The sequence below is a fragment of the Coloeus monedula genome (genome assembly GCF_965178545.1).
Source record: "Coloeus monedula genome assembly, chromosome: 3".
NCBI classification, from domain to species: Eukaryota; Metazoa; Chordata; class Aves; order Passeriformes; family Corvidae; genus Coloeus; species Coloeus monedula.
Genome location: NC_138783.1, coordinates 29,716,599 through 29,736,341, shown reverse-complemented (window position 1 = coordinate 29,736,341; position 19,743 = coordinate 29,716,599). Strand labels below are relative to the sequence as shown.

The 19,743-nt window shown below is 38.8% G+C and overlaps 1 protein-coding gene across 2 annotated transcripts in view; it reads left to right on the top strand.

Annotated features, from left to right (window-relative positions):
- Nucleotides 1-19,743, top strand: part of CRACR2A (calcium release activated channel regulator 2A) — a 52,201-nt gene that overhangs the window by 32,048 nt on the left and 410 nt on the right. For both annotated transcript variants that reach the window (XM_082279478.1, XM_082279477.1), the window contains exons 9-17: nt 1,206-1,277; nt 3,480-3,525; nt 4,333-4,424; nt 5,172-5,496; nt 9,324-9,456; nt 11,438-11,519; nt 12,515-12,629; nt 14,235-14,336; nt 18,948-19,024. In XM_082279478.1, coding sequence (XP_082135604.1) covers nt 1,206-1,277; nt 3,480-3,525; nt 4,333-4,424; nt 5,172-5,496; nt 9,324-9,456; nt 11,438-11,519; nt 12,515-12,629; nt 14,235-14,336; nt 18,948-19,024 — 1,044 coding nt within the window. The remainder of the gene's footprint in view (nt 1-1,205; nt 1,278-3,479; nt 3,526-4,332; nt 4,425-5,171; nt 5,497-9,323; nt 9,457-11,437; nt 11,520-12,514; nt 12,630-14,234; nt 14,337-18,947; nt 19,025-19,743) is intronic.

Here is a 19,743-nt window from a genome sequence, read left to right as displayed (position 1 = left end):
CTGGAGCTGTAATTGGCAGAAATGTTCATTGAAGTCCATTTTAAAAGAAATGCTCAGGGATCTGTAAAACCCTCTCCTTGCCAATGGATAGCACATGAATGACAGATGTACCTAGCCATTGCAGCTATGAACTACATAATTCAGAACTGTTGTTGTTTGACGTATTTCAGGATAGAGCAGAACATTAGTTCAAATGTCACATTCTTTTACTCTTAAGCTTTGTGCCAAGCTCTGCTTCGTTATTACTTGTTTAATTTTTCTTGAGGGTATGAATTATGAACTTTGTTGATAAATTAGTGTTAAAGAATGGCCACTGTGACTAGAATTTTTAGGTTTGCATGTTTGATGTGTGTTTTGGAAGTAGACAGTAGAAATATTCCTCCTCAAGGTGGTTTGTTTCCTCTTTGAGGCCTCTCTTTTCAGATCCAGAGCAAAGACTATGGAATGATCTGATTTAAAAGCTACAGAGGAAATCTGTCCAGTGGTCAGACTGCTGAATAATACTACTGCATTTACAAAGCACTTTGGATTCAATAGTGGTTTATGGAATTAGAGCTCAGCCCTACTCAACTGCACCTGCAGTGTTTCTTTAAACATCTGTGTCAGTCTGGTAGGACCTGAGCTGTTGAAGCAGGTGTAATGTTCAGACAGTGCACAGGAAGAACTTGAGGCTTCACTGAAAGGCAAAAAAAAATCATTTAAGGCCGAACACCAAATTGTGTTAAATCAAAGTAAATGGTGTTAAAGTGGCTTCATAAGTGTCATGAATTGGAAAGAAATTGTAGGGATTGTAGACATGTGTGAGCCTGACATATGGTTCCCAGCAGCAAGATAAGCTCTAATTTTGGATAAAATGTCACCTGTTTTTTAGTGGCCATGAGTGAGAAGTATTTCAGCAGTGTATCTTTTCTGAATGCTCAAAGTGCCAGTATCAACATATATTAAGCTCTCTGGATAAAGAAATTAAAAAGCTGTATTTTTATAAAAAAGAACCTCTACTCCTTCCTCTGCAAACTCATGCTGCCATGCTACTGTGGGCCTTATACTGAATAAACTTCTTTAAAATTTGTAACCATTCCTGCAGAATAGAATCTACAGGTTTGAAGAAGCTGAGGTCTCAAATGTAGATACCCCTAGGGGGAAGCATTTTAGCAGTGTTCTTACCATGGTTAGAACAATTTTCTTTTATTTTTTTTTTATTGCAGGGAGGTGTACCGGGTGACAGAAACCTTACAGAGAGAGAAGTCAGGACTTTTGAAGCAGCTGGATTTTTTAAGGTAATGTAGATCTTCCATTCAAGAACTTCTTATACAATTCTAAAGAGGTCCATTAAAGGATGAAATTATGTTGGGAGATGTAGTGAGTGTAGGTGTCCAGGTGTTGACAGTGGAGTGCCACCAGGGCAGCCTCTGTGCCAGAGAGAAGCCAGGGCTGCCCTGTGGCAGTGGACACAGCACAGGGCACAGTGGAGCCCCACAGCCACGATGTGCTTCTGGGAAAGCCCCAGTAAGAAAGGGTGGAAAACAGCACAGCAGTTGTGAGAGAGGAGTGAGAAAAAACGTGTGAGAAAGCCCTTCAGACACCAAGATCAGTGAAGAAGGAGGGGTAGAAGGTGCTCCAGGCACCACTGGAGCAGAGTCTCTTGTAGTCTGTGCAGAGTCCACACAAGAGCAGGCTCCTGGCAGGAGCTTGGTCCATGGAGAGGAGCCCATGCAGGGGCAGGTTTTCCAGCAGGAGCTGCGGCCCATGGGCAACCCATGCTGGAGCACTCCATTCCTGAAGGACTGTGCCCCATGGAAAGGATCTGTGCTGGAGTTTGTGAAGGACTGTAACCTGTGTGAGGGAACCCACACTGGAGCAAGAAAACAGTGTGAGGAGGAAGAAGCCACAGAGAGAAGCTGTTATGGACTGACCACAAACCCCACTATTCCCCACCCCCTTGTGCCACTCAGGATTGGTAAGGAGGTAGAAGAGCTGAGGGTGTAGGAGTGAAATTGAGGCTGAGAAGAAAGGGGATTGTGGAGAAGGTGATTTTAGTTTTGTCTCTGTTTCTCATAATCCTACAATTGAATCTGTTTCGTCTGTAATGGGTAGTTGGTAAGTAATCTTCTTGTCTTTATCTTGGCCCACAAGCTTTTCCATGTTATTATCTTCCCTTGTTGTGTTGAGAAAGGAGAGTGAGAAAGTGGCTGGGTGTGCATCTGGCAGCCAGTCAAGGTCAACCTGCCACAGGATAATGACAAAAAACCAGTAAAAATGGTTACAAAAGACTTTTGTATGCTCTGTTCTTGCATAGAGTAGAAGGCAGCACACCTGAAAAATACACTTCATTTTGACAATTCAGTGTTGTAGGACAATGTCCTTTCCGAAAGTCAAATGTAAAATAGAAGAGCAGTGAACAGTTCTAAGCTGGTTCTGCAGTAGAAGCCTGGCTGCAGGAGCTTGCTGAAAGGCTCTGTTGCTTTTCAAGTGCTGGGAGTTGAGCCAAAATGAAGATTCTTTCCCCAAAATATTTGTGAAATGATACCAAATTGTATTTATTTTAAATAACACTCCTTTATTGATAGACTTCGAAGTTTGGAGCTGTGTTCAGACAACTGTAGTCCTCTTTGTAATGTTCAGCAGTACTGGGTTTTGTTAGCTCAGTGGTCAGTCAGCATGGGCTGAAGGTTTCACCTGCCCATAGGCCTTCACTGACTGCATATCCTTCAGGAGGCCTCCTTTTAAAATTACCTAAAATTCTGCAGGCTTGAGGAAAGGCTCTTACTTTGCAGTGTGTGTTTTCCATCGGCCACTCTGGGATCTTGCCTGCTGCAAGTTTTGGGGGCGTAGATAGAAACATCTGACAACAGAGGTTGTTTCTGTTCAACCTGGCTGCTCAGTCTCTCCTGTGGCCAGGCCAGCAACAGATGGAGACAACAGATGATGTACCAAGCAGGTTTGTTGTCAGATCTGATCAGAGCTTGCTGATTGCCTGGAGTTTGTGTTTCTTGACAATTTCATTATTTCTGCACAAAGGATGGAAGATGGATGTTTTCGTAGGCTGACTTTTCCATGGCAGCCACAACTGCAGCCCTCAGAGGGACATAACTGGCCTTCACAGCTGTCACCAGATGAACAAGAGATGGTGTTCATTGCACCCTCTCCACATTAAGAGATCATATTTAGTGTGAAAATCATTAAACATTCTAATTTATAGTAGGTGAAGGCATATTGACCACAACTAATTTCTATGTGTTAAGGCATTTGTTTAGATGAAATACAGAAAGAAATCCAGATTCCATCTGGCTTTAATCAGCATAGCCCTGCTGGAGAATCAATAGCCCAGATATGGAACTGGCTGAGGTGAGAATATAAATAAAGGATGATGAAAGTTTTACGCTGCCAACTGTCCAGTCTCTTTGTTAGTGTGGGGTAGAAAACTCAGCAGTTCTAAATACGTGGCTTCAGTGTTTCTTTTGTTTGTGTTCTCTTTGCAGAGAAAGGAACAAACATCTCAAGGATGAACGTGACATATTTTTACAGGTAACCAACCATTATTTTCAAATCCAGTGTTGAGCAGACACATAGGAGAACAGCTTCTAAAGAAGGGGAACAGAAGGCTGTGCAGGAGATGGACTTTTGTGACACTTAAATCTTGCCCTGGTCTTAATTTGTACTGTCTTTTCTTCTCTCACTTGAAAATAAGATTTTGTTAATTTGCTGAACAATTTTAAGAGCTGCATGTTTAGAATTACAAAGTGGGAGCTATCTGAGGAGACATGAATGTATTTTAGAAGAAACTAAGGATGCAATCATTAAAGGATTAAATAACCTAAAAATTGAACAATTAAATTGCATTAATTCACTCAGTCAAGCATAGGTAATTTATCCTGAAACGTTTATACAACAGTACAATAACTGAGTACCCAAATCAGTCCCTGAATACCTCTTCAGACTGGGGTAAAAGCAGATCCTATTAACTTTTTAAGCAGCAGCAAAAAATGGACCTATAAGATGTTCTAGAAGTACCCTGGCATAAGGAGACTAAGGCCACTTAGTTTATATTTGCTTAGTCCTACAAGAAGCTGCTGTAAAAAAATATATATCCATTTACTTTTTTTCCATGACATTGTGCTGTTTTATTGACAAAGCAGATGCATTTTTGCAGTGTCTGGAGTTCCCTGTTCTGATTGTTTAACAATGGGAATTCTGAAGCATTTATACCTCTAGGATTTTTCCTACATTTTTTTCTTTCATTTGCATTGCATTATTTAAGTATTAGGCATGAGGGTAGTTAACCATAATGGACAGCAGAAGTAAATCATTAAGAAGTATTCTGTATTTCTGCAGAAATGCAAAACGACTGTTCCAAAAGCCAGCTGGAAGCAAAGATCAGGGTCTATCATTGGGAAATACATAGAGGGCAAGATGCTGCCTAACAGGTAAGAACTTTTTTTCATGTGTTCCCTGTTAGAGTATAATGAGGCTTATAGAAAGAAGATGTGGAATGCTTCTTTTCTGATACTTTTGAACTTTTCAAAGAGTGTATTTCTAAAGTGTCTGTCACTATAAGATTACTGTGCTCATTAAGAAATTTGAAAATGAAGAGCCAAATTTTCACATGAAACAAGTGTACTGTCTGCAAAGGCAAGAGAATTTCCTTACTGTGGATGAGTATACGCTGGGAGGCACAAAAACTTGCCCATGGCTCTACGTTAATGTGGTACAATGTTGAATCTCCACTTGGACTTTTTTATCCATATCAAACAAACCCATGTCCTTCCTATCTACTAAAGAGAGAATTAGATTGCACACAGAAAGGATCTGGGTTGGGGGGCTCTTTTATTCCTCCAGAATGGGAGTGGGAGGTGGGAAAGGAGTAAATCACAGTAGAGAAATTGACTTTATCTCTTCTATGAGGTTAGAATTGAGGTTAATCTAATGTTTTCCATTCTGGTTCAGGTTTCTCCTGTAAGTTATTGGCTTTCCCCATGATGCTTATAATTCTCAAGCATGCTATATATATACACATGGTATGATGAGCTGACTTTTCAGCCGACATTGGAATGACTCTGCTTGCTGTGACTAGTCAAAAACACTGGAGATTAAATTCAGTTCTTCAGGTTAAATTCAGAATAAAATAGCAGGTCCATTATATTTTTGTGATGTACTTTCTTTTTTCTGCTTAGCCATTCATTTGAAGAAGATGATATTTTCAGTAACTCAAAGAGAAGGAATTCTGCTGGACTGAATGGAGTTCTCTCTGAAGAGCCTGATAGCGGAGTCACTGGAGGAATGCCTAAAACATCACATCTCCAGAGAATAATATCAATTGAAGAAGATCACCTACCCCAGCTTCTTGACAGGCTGGTTGATAAGCAGCTGAGCAGATGGACTGGAGAAGACGAAAATACTTCTGAGACAGAAATGAATAATGAAACCAGAGAGCACTCAATGGAACACTCGTCATCATCTTCTAGAGAGCAGCCTGTAGGGAAGGAAACACTGCCAAATGTAAGAGGACAAAGGAGACCTCACCTTGAGTGTAAAGTTCTGGGCCCTATGATTTAAGGAGAATGTGAAGGTCCTTGAATGCATCCAGAGCAGGGAAACAAAGCTGATGGAAAGGCTGGAAAGTGTGTCCTCTGAGGAGTGGCTGAGGGCTCTGGGTTTGTCCTGTTTGGAAAAACAGGCTGAGGGACAACTCCCTTGCTCCTCTACAGCTTCCTGAGGAGGGGAGGGGGAGAAGGAGGTGCTGATCCCTTCTCCCTGGGATCCAGTGACGGTATGTGTGGGAATAGTTCAAAGCTGCCTCAGAGGAGGTTCAGACTTGACATTAGGAAGCATTTCTTTACTGAGAGGGTGGTGAGGCTTCCTAGGGAGGTGGTCCATGCCACAAGTCTGTCAATGTTTAAGAGGCTTTTTGATAATGCCCTTCATAATGTGCTTTAACTTTTGGTCATTCCTGAAGTGATCAGGCTATTCTATTCTATTCTGAAGGACTTCGGATGCCATGAAGTGGTGTCAAAGGTTAATGCGTTATTCCTAGAATCTAAAATTATTTCATTTTCTAAGTTGAAACATGACAGATTAAGCCATTGCATGAAGTGGGGGATGAAAATGTACTGCAGGCAAGTGCTGAAGGTGTGAAGAAGGCAAACTCAACCTAAAGGAGTGGTAACTGCAGACAATGTGTGCATAGACTTACATTTGAAGGACTGTTTAGGGAAAGCGAAGTTAAGCCTTGTAACAGATGATACAAGAAGATCCACTGGAAGGTAGAAATTGTCTTAAAAAAGAAGCAAGTCCTTTTTTTAAAAAATTGGTTGTTGGTTGGGGTTTTTTTTGCCACGAAGTGATATTTCCCATATTCTGATTCTTTTGAGTCAGCTTTGGTAGCTGTTACATTATCTGAGAACAATGAGAGGAATATCATTACTTTTTAATTATTTTTGGAGTTACTTTTATTTAGCAAATTGAAATCCTATTTTTTTTCAGCTCTAGCTTGTATAAGCATGTTAGCAATGAATTCACCATTCAGTAATAATCCTTAAAACAATATGCTGGAAGGTACATTTCTGTGGAGTCTAAAGTTCTTTTTGCACTGCTATTGCTTCAGAGCTAGCTGTGCTTGTTTTCTAATTTTAGAATAATTGTTAAGTATTACTCATTTTTAGATTCTTGAAGCACATATTAAAAAGATTAAAGTATAGGAAAAATTGGTTTGCTTGGTCATAATTATATGGTTCTTTTAGAAGAAGCAGGCATATCTTAAAAATTATGATAGAATTATGCCATGGTTACATAATAATTTCTAAGTGGTACCTTTTAATAAAATGTCGAGGGTACAGAACAGAGCTTCATATTTTGAAATTATTTAATTCAATGCATGCTTTTTGCTTGCTGTATGACTTACTTTGTATCACATTTTCAAAGCATGGCATCACTGGACTTTAGGATGACAAAAGCCAGGTAACTCATCCTATCCAGCTAGGACAAACCTGTCCTGCTTGCTCTGTTTCAGCAGGCATGCCCCTTGAAAGCACATCCTCTCAGCTGGGTAGGAACTAGACCTTGTTTCTTATTATAACTAGTCTGCAAAGGCTTTGTATTACTGCATTCCATGATCTTATTGCTTGCTGTATGGAACTCAGGCTCCTAGCTGCTGGCATTCAGCCTTCCTAATAACCATATATTCACAGTAGTTCAGCTGCTAATCCTGTATGACCTACTGCATCTTACAAGTGAGTAGAACCAATGGTGGCAGCAGTGCATGAGGCCAAACAACTGTTTTATCTGGGAGTTGATAATTAGGTAGAACATTTTTCTGAGTGGCCGTGAAGATGAAGGTGCAGTTAACATTACCAGAAATATCATTTGGAAAGCCCCTGAAGGAACCATAATGGAAATTAAAGCAAAATTTTCTGTCCAAAACTTCTCAATGAGATTCACTTCCCCTCCCCTCTGATCTTTCAATATGGAATATGAACCACTATGTTTATACCTGTAATCTCCCACATTTGTGTTAAATTGTACAAAAGCTAGATGTGTTACTTTACCTGGCTACTGCTTATATAAAGACCACTCAAAAGACACATCTAGGGAAGACTTTTTCAGACTGCATTGTAAACTAAAATAAATTTACATCCTACTGCTATTCCATTTTCCCATCAGCACTTTGTTGAAGCAGACTATGGAGTAGCTTATCCCTTAGCATAGTGTTCACATGCAGATTTATAATCAACTTTGATTTTTAAGGTTATTTCCATAAGTGGACTTGATACATCTCAGTGACAAACGGCTTCTTATTGTGTTAGAAGTTGAGCTGAAGACCTCTGGGGTCTTTGAGTCTTAGTGCTACTGGAGTGTGTTTGACCATCAGGGACAAAGTAGTTCAGGTCATGTAGTCCATATATTTAGCTATGGTTCTCAGAAGCACTGTGATAATACTGCCATGCTGATGATTGTATGTTAGCTTGTTTTATTTCCCAGAGCACACAGACTAATAAGCTGGGAACGGTTTTCAGCAGGACTGAGAATGTGCTTTGTTTAAATGTATGGGTACTACTAGTAGCCTATAGTTGCTGTGGGGTTTGGGATTTTAATAGAAAAGGAGAATAAGAAACCTCTCTGTAACTGTGATGGGCTATAAGCCCAGCTCATAAAAGAGACGTGTATTTTTGTCCTCAAAATTTACAGCAGTGAATTTTCTTTTTCACAGGAAGACAGGTACTCGAGGCTTTGTTGTTTGGGTTTTTTCCCCATCAAGAGCAGCTCTCTATTTCTTCTTCTTTCTCTAGGACTTCTGTATATTTGTAGAAAAGACTTCCAAGTGTAGACTTCAATGTCTCATTCAAAGGACTGTCGGGCAGTAAATTTGGTTCTGATGTCTTCATGAAGGCAGCAGTTTCATGGATTCTGCACATCAAATGACTGGCAGAGGGCCTTTCCCTCCTTTCCCTCCTTGCAACGCACATCTCAACAAACTAATGTCAGGACCATCCATGATCTTGCTACCCTTCTGCAGCATTAAAACAAACTTCCTATCTCCCTTCACCTTTGCACAAAATAGAAGAGACCAGCTAGGGCTGCAAACCAGCTGGTGCTACAGAGTGCTTCCCTAAGCAACTCCTGATCTACGTACAAAAGAATGATGACCTACTTGACAGAGGATATAAATATTCTCTCCAGCATCCACTTAGCTTAGCCTGCAGTAAACAGGACCTGGATGAGCAGAACAAATTGTTGTTCCTTCTGCTTAAAAAGCGAAATGACAGAAACATAGCTGAATGTTTACAGCCTGATTAACTGGTCTAATTCTTTGTCTGTGTCTTTCCTCCATGCTTCTGCCTGTAATGTTAAACAGATGTAGAAATGTGGTAATTGGATGGAAGTTCTTGGCTCTATGGTAGTAGCAAAGAGAAGAATCTGGTGGCATAAGCCAAAAAATTATGACTTTGCTTCTGTTATCTAGATGGAGATGTGCTGCTTCCTCTGTGGCATTGGTATAGGATGAATCTACTGAGCAGAGCTGTGTGAAGCTTTATAAATTTTGATTTGTGGCCATGAACATAAACTGTTTTATTTTGGCAGTTTCATGTAAAGGTTCATATTTGGTATAATTCCAGAGCTCAGTGCAAGTCACTGCACTTCAGATGATCTGGAATGATGCATGGCAAACATCTGAAATGCTGAGTTATTTTAAGAAACAGAATATTGCTTCATGAGTAAGGAAGAAAATGATAGGATAAAATCTATTGTTTTCCCCATATCAGCCTTAAACTGGAGAGGCAACAGGATTTATAGAACAGTTGGAGGCTAATTTTTGCTCTTACTTAAAGGAGGAGAGAATAAACTCTGTCCCAGAGCGCCTATTCAAGATCATTTTTGTTGGCAATTCGAGTGTTGGAAAGACTTCATTCTTAAGAAGATTTTGTGAAGATCGTTTTTTCCCAGGCACAGCTGCTACTGTAGGTAAGTTTAAGAAACAATATAACTTTTTTTTTTTTTTTCTGACAGTACTTAACGGTTTCTACTGAGATCAGGGCCTGTATTATAAAACAGAAGCATACAGATGTAAAAGTAGGACATGCAAAGTGAGTTCTCCTAAACTGGGAAGCACATAATTGATGGAGAGGTTTCAGAGTAGATTCTGTATTGAAATCCTGGCAGCACTGAAATAAATCAGAAAAATCTACTGATTTCTGTGGAGCTAGAACTTCCTTGTAGGTCTCGCAGTTCTGAAACAGATATCCTGTCCTCTGGACTGCACTGCACTAAGCATTCCACCTTCATACCTTGTCTGTTTCCCTCTAAGTAATTTGATTTTGTTTTAAAGAGAGCATAGAATGTCTGAATCACCCATTTGAAGATTTTGCATTCTACTAATCACCAAAAAAAAATGTCAGACCAGTGTTTTCAAAGCCAAAGTTTTCGAAGCCTACTTTATTCTTACCTTGCCTGAAGTTGTAGACCAAGCTTTCAGAACTCAGATACAAAACCAAGGCACAAAAACTGAAGCGTAGGTTATTGCAGTGCAGCTGGGTTAAATGACCAGATTCTTTATGCTTAGCCTATATTTAGACCTTACTTATTCTGCAGCATATATGAAATAAAACCTACCTACTTCAAGGTGAGCTTAGTAATGCCCTAGTTTTTCATTTCCTGTATCTTCATTAACTGGAATGGGAGTTTAGACACCTATATGTAGTTGCCTATTCATATATATTCTATAGACCTAAATGCTGTCTCCTGTCCATGTTGTCCTGTAATTGGCCGATACACTTCCCTACACTCTGAGGTCTTACACCGTGTGTGCAATTTTCCAGAGGAAAATAACCACAGGAATGACCTCTGAACTTTTTCATCTTTTGCGTGGTCATCCATGGTTCTTGCAAAGAAAACAGCAAGAAAGCATTTGTCATAGCTTTGATTTAGTGTTCACCTCAATGAATTTCACACGTATGGGCTGTGGCTGACAAGGTACAGACCGTGGAAAAGTCAAGTGAATAATATGGAGAGGAGTGTTCTCAATGCATTTTTACAGAATAGTTCAAATTTCTTCCCTTGAGGTGTAAGCAATGGATATAGCCTCCATCCAGATTTTTTATCTCCTATTGAAGGAATGCAGGCATGGATGCTGCTCCATTGATGCCACTGGCAAAAATCCCATTGTTGTGGAAAATGGCCCCAAAGATATTGTTGCTGACCTACTGAGATCCCTTCTAACCTGAATTATTCAATGATTGTGTGATTTTATGATGCACTTCAGTGTGATATAAAAAAATGGAGGTTGTTATTAGGAGGATGTAGAGACATCTCTACATTTAAGACTCTAATTATTGTTATAAATATCTAGAAAATACTTACATCTTCACAGGTTAGAGGAGTCAGGAGACAATTAATTTAAAAGTTTAAATAAATGAATTTTTATCTCGACTAACCTAAGTGAAGTGAGCTCATCTTCTATGTTACAAATGGAGGAAGAGGTTCTCCACATGTTCAGTCCATCTATCTTCAGCATTTATCTTAGGTTCCACTGTTCCCTGCCATGCCTTGTGTTTCTCCACTAACTGTAGAAGGTACCTATGTGGTTAGCTCAGACTAAACTAACACATTTCATGCACCTGATGTTATACAGTGAATTCCAGGCTAAATGGCTTGGACTGCTGTGGACTGTCAAATGGACCATTGACTCATGTTCTGTGATTTGGAAAGTGACTTATCTTGCATATTTTACAAAATTGAACTATTCTATTACCATTCAGTATTTTATTGTTGGAGAACTTCCAAGCAAATAAAAGCTCTTGTCCCCTGATGGCTGGAGACTATGGGCATAATTTTTAATGTAGTGCCTATCTTTTTACTTTTCTGGAAGTTTTGCTATTTTCTGGATCCAGTTTTCGAAGATCAAACAGCCTGTAAAGAGACAACTTTCGTTGCATTTCTGTTGCAGGTGTGGATTACAACGTGAGAACTGTCGCAGTAGATCACACCCAGGTAGCGCTGCAGCTCTGGGACACCGCTGGCCAGGAACGGTGAGAAAGGTTCTCTTGTGGTTCAACCCTGGTAGTCAGCCAGGCTGTGTAGCTGCTCCCTCACTGCCCCATCCACTGGGATGGAGGAGGGAACTGGAGGGATGAAAGCAACAAAACTCGTGGCTTGAAATACAGACAGTATGATGAAACTGAACACCATGCCCGTCAAAACCTGTACGCGTTTTAAAGTTTCACTTCCTTGAATCATCTGTTTGAAGATTACTAAGCATGGACCTAATCCTGCTTCTTGGAGAGGAACAAATATAGGAGGATTCCTAATAGAGCCAGTGGATTCCCAGTTTAGCTCATTCCCTTGCAGCACTAATGTGCTGATTTGCTGCTAAGTCCACTGAAAAAGTGACAGTCTGTAAAAAAGACTCTTAATTAAGCTGTGCGAAGTTTAGTACCACACTATTTCTTTAGAAGCAAGACTGATTTTAAAATGCACCTAGAATTATTTCTATAGAAGAAAATGCCTTAATAGATAAAAAAAGGTGTTTATTTTTTTTCTACCAAAACTATAACATTGTAGTAGAACACCAGGTTTTTGTAAGCATTCAGTGGTAATTTCCTTCCCCATCTCCTCACCTGTTGTGTAATTTTCTATTACTAAAAGCAAGGATGATAATGACAATCTACATTTTCTACAGGAACCTTGGAAAAAAGGTCTCCAAAAACCTAGTTAGCTTTAGAAAAGCACTTAGTGAGGGAGAAATTTCTGCTCCAAGCTTAAAATGAAAGAGGTGGGAGAAGGTGAGATATGCAACTAATTATCCAGTCTGACCCAGAATCAATTAAAGAAGGCAGGGGGAACTTTTCCAAACACTTCCTTTTAAAAAATTACCTTATTTATTTTTCATTTGGGTTTTTTTTTCCCTTTTTTTTTTTTTCCCCAAATAATTTATTTACCTTTGCATGGAGGAATTACTATAAATTTTAACTTGTCAGATTGTTGCTTCTGTTGAAAAGAGCTGTAACCACATTCTTATTTGTAGGTACCGAAGCATTACCAAGCAGTTTTTCAGAAAAGCTGATGGTGTCATTGTGATGTATGACATAACAGCAAAAGACACATTCACAGCTGTCAAGCAGTGGCTGATAAGCATTGAGGTAACTTGACATAACTTTAAATCTAAGCCCTTGTGTCATTCTCTACCTTCTTCTGAACAAGGGCTGTTAGCAGGGTAAAAGAGAGAGCAGCATGTTTCTTGTGTTGTCACAATTATGTTTTTTCTAGTGAGTTTGATCTGCACTGTTGAAGGTGAAGTTGGTTTTGATCTCTATTTCTATGAAAAAAAATTGTAGTTCCAGGGTTTTAAGGACTTCCAGTGAGTGGTGGGAAAATCACAGCATGGAGTTCTGTGATTTCTCATGAAAGGAGCTGATGACCCCCACTGATCACTGCTAGCACTGAGAGGTGTTTTGGTTCAGTGATGGTGATCTGGTGATCACTGATGATCATTAGCAGTTTGATAACCAAGTGTGTAGCTCGTGGAAAATAGACTATATTGTGAGCATAAGCTGTAAATTTAGAACTATGTAATCTACATCAGTGCTATGAAACTGCCTCGTGAAAGACAGTTCAGTGTCCTGGGGATCATCCTTCAACCACTTGAAAAGAAAATCATAGCCCATGCCACTGAGTGACATCACTTAATTAAAAATTAAAACATATTATGAGTGTCAGCAATGGAATTTGCTTGTGGCCAGAACAAAGAGTAAAAATAAAACTGAGGCAGCTGCCACAAAGAGCTGACTTGTAGCAAGAACAAAGTGTGACTTCCTGTTTGCTCACTGGAAGAGTAAGGGACAAATTGATATGTGAAGATCATTTAGTCTGATTTTATTTGGCACGTGCTCTAGTGTAACACACTGTTTTCCATAATAGCCAAGAGATGGCTTTGGGAGTTCAGATTAGGACTCAGTCATTTAAATGCCTCCAAACAGTCATAGTTATTCCAGATATGAGTAGCCTTATTGAAGTACTATTAGCATGCATTTGGGAAGAACAGGCCCTTGCTAATTATATGATCTGAATAAAGCATTGGCATGTTTTAATTCAGTATGGTAAAAGCTAGAGGAGCATTGCAGAATTTTGTGGTCAAAACTTTTTTCCGAGCTGTTATAGTTCACTCTTCTTTACTAACTAATTTTTGTTTGCTGCAAACTGTTGCTAATTTGGACATACAGCCAAGTCCATTTACTGCTGTAGCATTCAGTTCACCTAATGAAAGCACTCGCTGTGATAATTATAACCCTTTTCAGAATGAATTTTGATTTCTGTCTATTCTGTGTATTTTTGGGGGCCTATTCTGCGTATTTCTCCACTATTTTGTGTAATTCATTTGGCATAATAGTACCCAGGTGTTGCCATTATTTTTCCTGGCCATGTAATTAGAAAAGCAGTGGCTATAAACACATAATATCTGAGCCTGTGTAGCATGGTGGTTTTCTCTCTCCCATTTTAATATAGTCTAATGAGCTTCTGTGCTGCTATTAAAAAAAATCCCTAGTTAGTGTAACCTTAGCATTCTGTCTTTTTCATATCTTTTATCCAACTTCAGTTCCTGATGTTTGTAAGCAAAGTGGCATGTACCTGGTTTGTGTGAAGTCTTAAATGTCTTGTTATATTGTGACATTTGTTAGCTTTTATCCTCTTAGTCTGTGATCTTTTGAATTCAATGCCTCAGTTGATATTTGCTGTTTATTCTGCAGGAGGCAAGTGGGGAGAATGTGCCTGTTCTTTTGTTGGGTAATAAAACCGACAACGAAAAGGAGCGCGAGGTCCCGATGGGAATGGGAGACCATCTTGCGAAGGTACTGTACTTAGGGAACCCCTTACAAGGTGAAGGTTTTAAAACAGAGTCCCAGTGTGTCCAAATTCATAGAAACACAGATTAATATTAGTCAGACAGGTATTTTTAAGGATTAGGAACCCCATCATAGTCATCAATTCAGCTTTCAGTGATGTAAGTGCTGATAATTACAGTACTTATAACACTGCCTAGATAAAGAGAACACCCTAAAACCAAACTAAACAAATAAAGAACCCTAAACCAAACCAAAAAGTGAGTGGAGAAGAAAAATGCTTAAGAATTCACTCTCACTGTGTCTCCTCTGTCTCTTTGTTATCTCTTTTTCTCTATTTCCTTCCTTGCTGCTTTTTTTCTCTCTCTTTTTTTCTCCCCTTTCTCTGTGGAAGGATTCTTAACATAGAGATAATTTGGGGACCTTTTCTCCCTCCTACCTCCTGTAAAACCACAGAAGACCATCTGTTACTCCTGTGGTAGGAGTAGAAAACATGTTTACTTTTAGTAACTTTCCATCAAGGAGATAAAATAAGTAGAGTTAGCAGTCTGCATCTACCAGAGCACTGGTGATCCATGGGCATAATTTAAGCATTCAAGGGACTGCAAATACCAGATACTTGTTTATATTCCTGTATACCATGCCCATCAATTTTTCTTTTGAATCTCTCTATGCACTGCTTATAGTTTGAACATGAATGCCTGCAGAATATTCATTTATTTAGGAATAAGTCATCACAATATTGCTGAAAATTCACTGATTCGGTAGGAATATACCTAAATTAAACAGTGTGCTGGATTTCACATATTTACCTGTTTTGCCTTTGAAAATGAATTTACTGCCAGTAATAAAAAGGGTATTTTCAAAATTTGAAGTGCAGCTGAATTTTTCTTCCAGGAAAGGTTGCTGCTAGGCACCTCTCTGTAACTGGAAGAATTAGGGCCAGATCTCTTTCTGTCTAACTTTGATTATTCACATAGCCTTTTCACATACCTCCCTATTCAGGTTTGTGTCCATTATTTGGTTTTTATCAGAGAGGATTATCAGCCCTGAACTTTATCCCCCAAAGGTCCTCCCTTTAGGAAATCAGCTTTATTTTCTCCTATGCATGGAAATGCAGATAACTTTGAGACCCTGGAAGCTAGGAGGAACTCCAGGGTGTAACACTGAATCCTTCTGTGAAAAAACAAGTGACACATAAATGCTAAATGGACAGAGAGTAGGTGTCTTGCGTGTCATCTCACTCTAAAATAGTTGTACTAGCAAAAAAAAGATGAATCATTCTAGTATATAGAGCTCACAGCCCACCAGGCTATTAATTCTAACATGTCATGCAAGAAAATAAAATGTTTTGCATAAGTAAAACAAAAAGTTGTCAAATAAGATGGTTATAATCAAATGAATGGATCTGAATGACTCATTTGAATGTTTGAATGTGCTGCCTGAGGTAGTTAAGAGAAGGAATGATTAATGGCAATGGATTAGTTGAAAAGCAGCATAGATATAATTAAATTATAATAATTTGCTTGCTGAGCTAATAATAACCATGAATTTTAATGAAATATTAATTCTTGCTAAATGGCCATGTAATTCCTGTGAAACCACATACCACTGTCTCTGTTAGTGTATGCAATTGAGTGAGTTATTTTGTGAATAATCCCATGAATTACTCACGAATGATCCCAAATACACAGGGCTAGATGCTGAGCTGACACTGATTTGTATAGCCATATTTGGTGAAAACAAGCTCTTCTTGTGCGGACAAAGAATCAGTTGAGCCTGCTGGCCCTGAAGTCCAACAGTTTTAAGGACTGTTTCAGTGTCTCACAGGATGGGATTGGTTTTACCCAGTTTTTTCTATAGTCAGAAAGGAACATGTACTTTCAGAGGGCATTTCAGGCCAGCTGTATTAAGTCTTGCTTTGTTTCAGTCCCACATCTTGCAAGTATTGTACTGTACTACAAATTTGGTCAGAAATCCAGGGGCTTCCATTATAATGCACTTGTCACGTAACTTCTTTGCAAGGCAGGCAGCACAGTTAATTTTTAAAAGGAATAATGGCAGCCTGAAGGGAGTTGTTGTCGTTTGAGAAGACTGGTAGTTCCACTGTGTTTGTTATACCCTGTGAAAAGGGGAATGGAATGAGCACAGGGATTCTGGATTACTTTTTTTAGCAGAGGATCCAGAAGGAAAACTCCATATAACAAATTTCTCTTTAGCTTAGCTTGATCCAGTGATCAAGAGTGCATGTGAGCACAAGGGAGAGTATTCAGATCATATTGTGAGTGTCAGGAACAGCCAATGTTCTATTTGAGTGGATAAGTGTAACCACTGCCAATTATTTAAATAAAAATAATAAAGGTGCTGCTGGATGCAGCATAATAAAAATGATAAAGGTGCTGCTCAGGCGTGCTCATACCCAGCATGATTTTATTTTGGCCCTGCACATACTTCCTGAGTGATCTTAAATGGGCCAATAAATCCTTCTCTATCGCTGTTTCTCAACTATAAAGTAAGATAATAATGCCTTGCCTGCCTTGGCTTTGCAGAGTGTATGTGCTTCATGGAATGAGGACTGTTTCTGTGTATTCATACAGTGTCTCCTTTGTCAACCTGTCAGTGCCATTCTTACACAAATACCGCTAATGAGGGAGCTATTCTCAGAGTGATGCTGCTTTACAGGACAGAAATTGCCCAGCTCTCTCTGGTAATAATTCATTTTCCTCCCTATTCTTTAGATGTCTGCTGATTTGTAGGTAAGTTTTTAAAATGAAGTAATTGCCAGTGGTCTCCAAGGTTCAATAGCTAATTCCTGGGTGGAGATGGATGGCATTTCCTAGCTTAATAATTATACGTGTCCTGCCTGCTCCTACTTTGTGCTCCTTATGTATGCTATCAATTAAAGTTTCTTCTTTGAATCAAAGAAATGGCACTTTGTATTTGCAGACTGTCTCCCCTTTCAGGTAAGAACCTTTTTGCAAGACTGAGAGAATTAAGCACTTACTGTCAACTTTAAATTTTTATCTTTCCACCCAAGCAATTTGTTGAAAAATCCATTTGGATTCATGCCAGCATAAATGTTATCACTGAGAGTTCTCCTCTAGTGTCATTCTGTTGTATGTGGGGAATATGTTGGAGAAGTATCACTCTCAGCTTGACTGACAGAATACCTATAAACTGACCACAGTAGGGTTTCTATTAGAGTTCTGATTATCTGAGCAGAAAAAGAGAGTGTAATTTTTATTTCAAGCTTCTGTTTGCATAGCTAGCAAGAAATTTGACCCAGTCAAATTTTATCTTAAAACTTTTCTAAGAAAAGCAAGAGAATCATAGGGTGGCATCATTGTGAATGTTGTGTGTTAAAAAACGATCTATAAAATATTTATTCAACACTAACATTGCCTGATTTCTTCCTTCTCTGCTCTTCTGTGCTTATCTGGTCATCCAGAAATTATTGCAAGTTTTTCAATCCTGTTTTTCATTAGAACAAAAATTATAACCATTGACAACATATTCAAAACTGACACTGGATAACACTGAAGCACTTTTTTTGAGGTGTTAAAATAAACTACTGTATTTATGGAATTATTTTCCCCACTTTTTGTGTCTGAAATTTCATGAAGATGACAGGAATTTCCAAAAGTTGTGCAATTCTGGAAGCATGGTATATAGGGGAAAAAAACCAAACCAAACCAAAACTGAAATACCTGGTCGTCTTAATGGAAAGTTTTGAAAACTGAATTATAAGTGTCTTCTGAAGAGTGGTTGAATAAGTGTAAGTGCAGTAATAACAGTTAATAATAAGCAAATGAAAATATGCAGACGAGATTGTAATTTCTTAAGGTACTGACTTACTTGAATTTTAAGTTACTGCTATAAATAGCAATAAGACACATAGAAAAGTAGAAAGTGAATAGAAATTTGAAATCTGGATGGGTAAAAGGACATGCAGTTAATACCACAGAGGCAATGTAGGTGACCTCCAGTGTAGTAGGTTGTGAAAATAGACGGATGTTTATTTTGGAGGATTATCTGTCATTCCCTTTCAAACTTCTATGCCATCAGAACTGCCAGGCCAGGCTCTTGTGCAGATGATCTCTTGCATTTGCATTTATGGTGATAAGACTTCAGCTGAAGTGCTGAGAATCTCTCCCAAGACTTGATCATTTACCCACTGTTCTTAATTACAAAGCTCCCAGGGGGGTACAAAACTGAAGATGCAGGCTGACTTTGGAAGAAGGTGCAGAAAAATTTCATGAATACAAGAAGATGAAAGAAGTGTTACTGGAATTCTTTTCACTTTCTTTGTCCAGCACTCAGTGATGTGGGAATTGCCTGATCATCACAAGGAAAGTTCACAAGACTTCAGCACCTTATGAGACATCTTTGCATTTGAGCTCTCAGATCAAAAGCCACTCTACAGAACAAGTATCCACTAAGAGAAGCATATAGTTGTTGTTTGTGAGGCACACTTGGACTTCATTTGTTACTCTTTACTGTTAGCTCTAGAATTAAGATCCTATGATGATCTATTTCTCCTTCTTTATTTTCATATTTCAGAATATCTGTGGCGAGATACTGTGCAAAAGTAATTGAAATGGTCTTTCTGTTTGATTGTAGGATTACAATATAATTTTCTATGAATGCAGTGCATATTCTGGGTACAATGTGGAAAAGTCTGTGCTTCACTTAGCTAGGTAAGAAGAAAATACAATCAATGAGTTTTTTACATGTCTCACTGCCCTGTCACTGATAACATTGTGAATTCTCTTTGTTAAATTAGTTTTATAGGAACTCAGGGTGGTGAAATATTTGTTGCTTTTAAACTGCTCCATAGCCTGACCCTGTTTCTCTGACTGAGAAGTTGCTCAGGTTCATAAAGACTTAAGTTAGTAGAGCTCTGTGTAGATCCAGAAACATCTGAATTGTTGCTAGGAAAGCTGAGGGCCTTGGCTGTTTTGATAGTTCTTGCAAGAATTTCCTGAAGGTTTGGAGAAATATACTTGAAAATGGATGCTGCTGACTCCTTGCAGCAGGACAGTGGATATGCTTCTTTCTTCTCTCTGCTCATTACAGCTCAAATTCTGCTGTCTGCCTCGGGGCTGGGAGACAGGAAGAAGTGGATTTTTGAAGTTATATAAAGGCTAGAGGTAAAAATACAGGAAAATATGGCCCCTCTGAACTACTTAGAGAGGTGAAGACACAGGTAATGAGTTGGCAAATGTCTAATATTGTCACTGAAATCAGTGAAATTTTGTGGAAGTTATGGTAATTGATAAGTGTCTAGGCAGCCAGATTTGTTTTAGATTTGTTCCAGCCTTAAAAGTAAGATATGAAGATATGAAAGTCACTGTTTTGAGTCTCTGTAATATGTAATAAATATTAACAATCAGCACTAATTAAATTTTTCTAAATA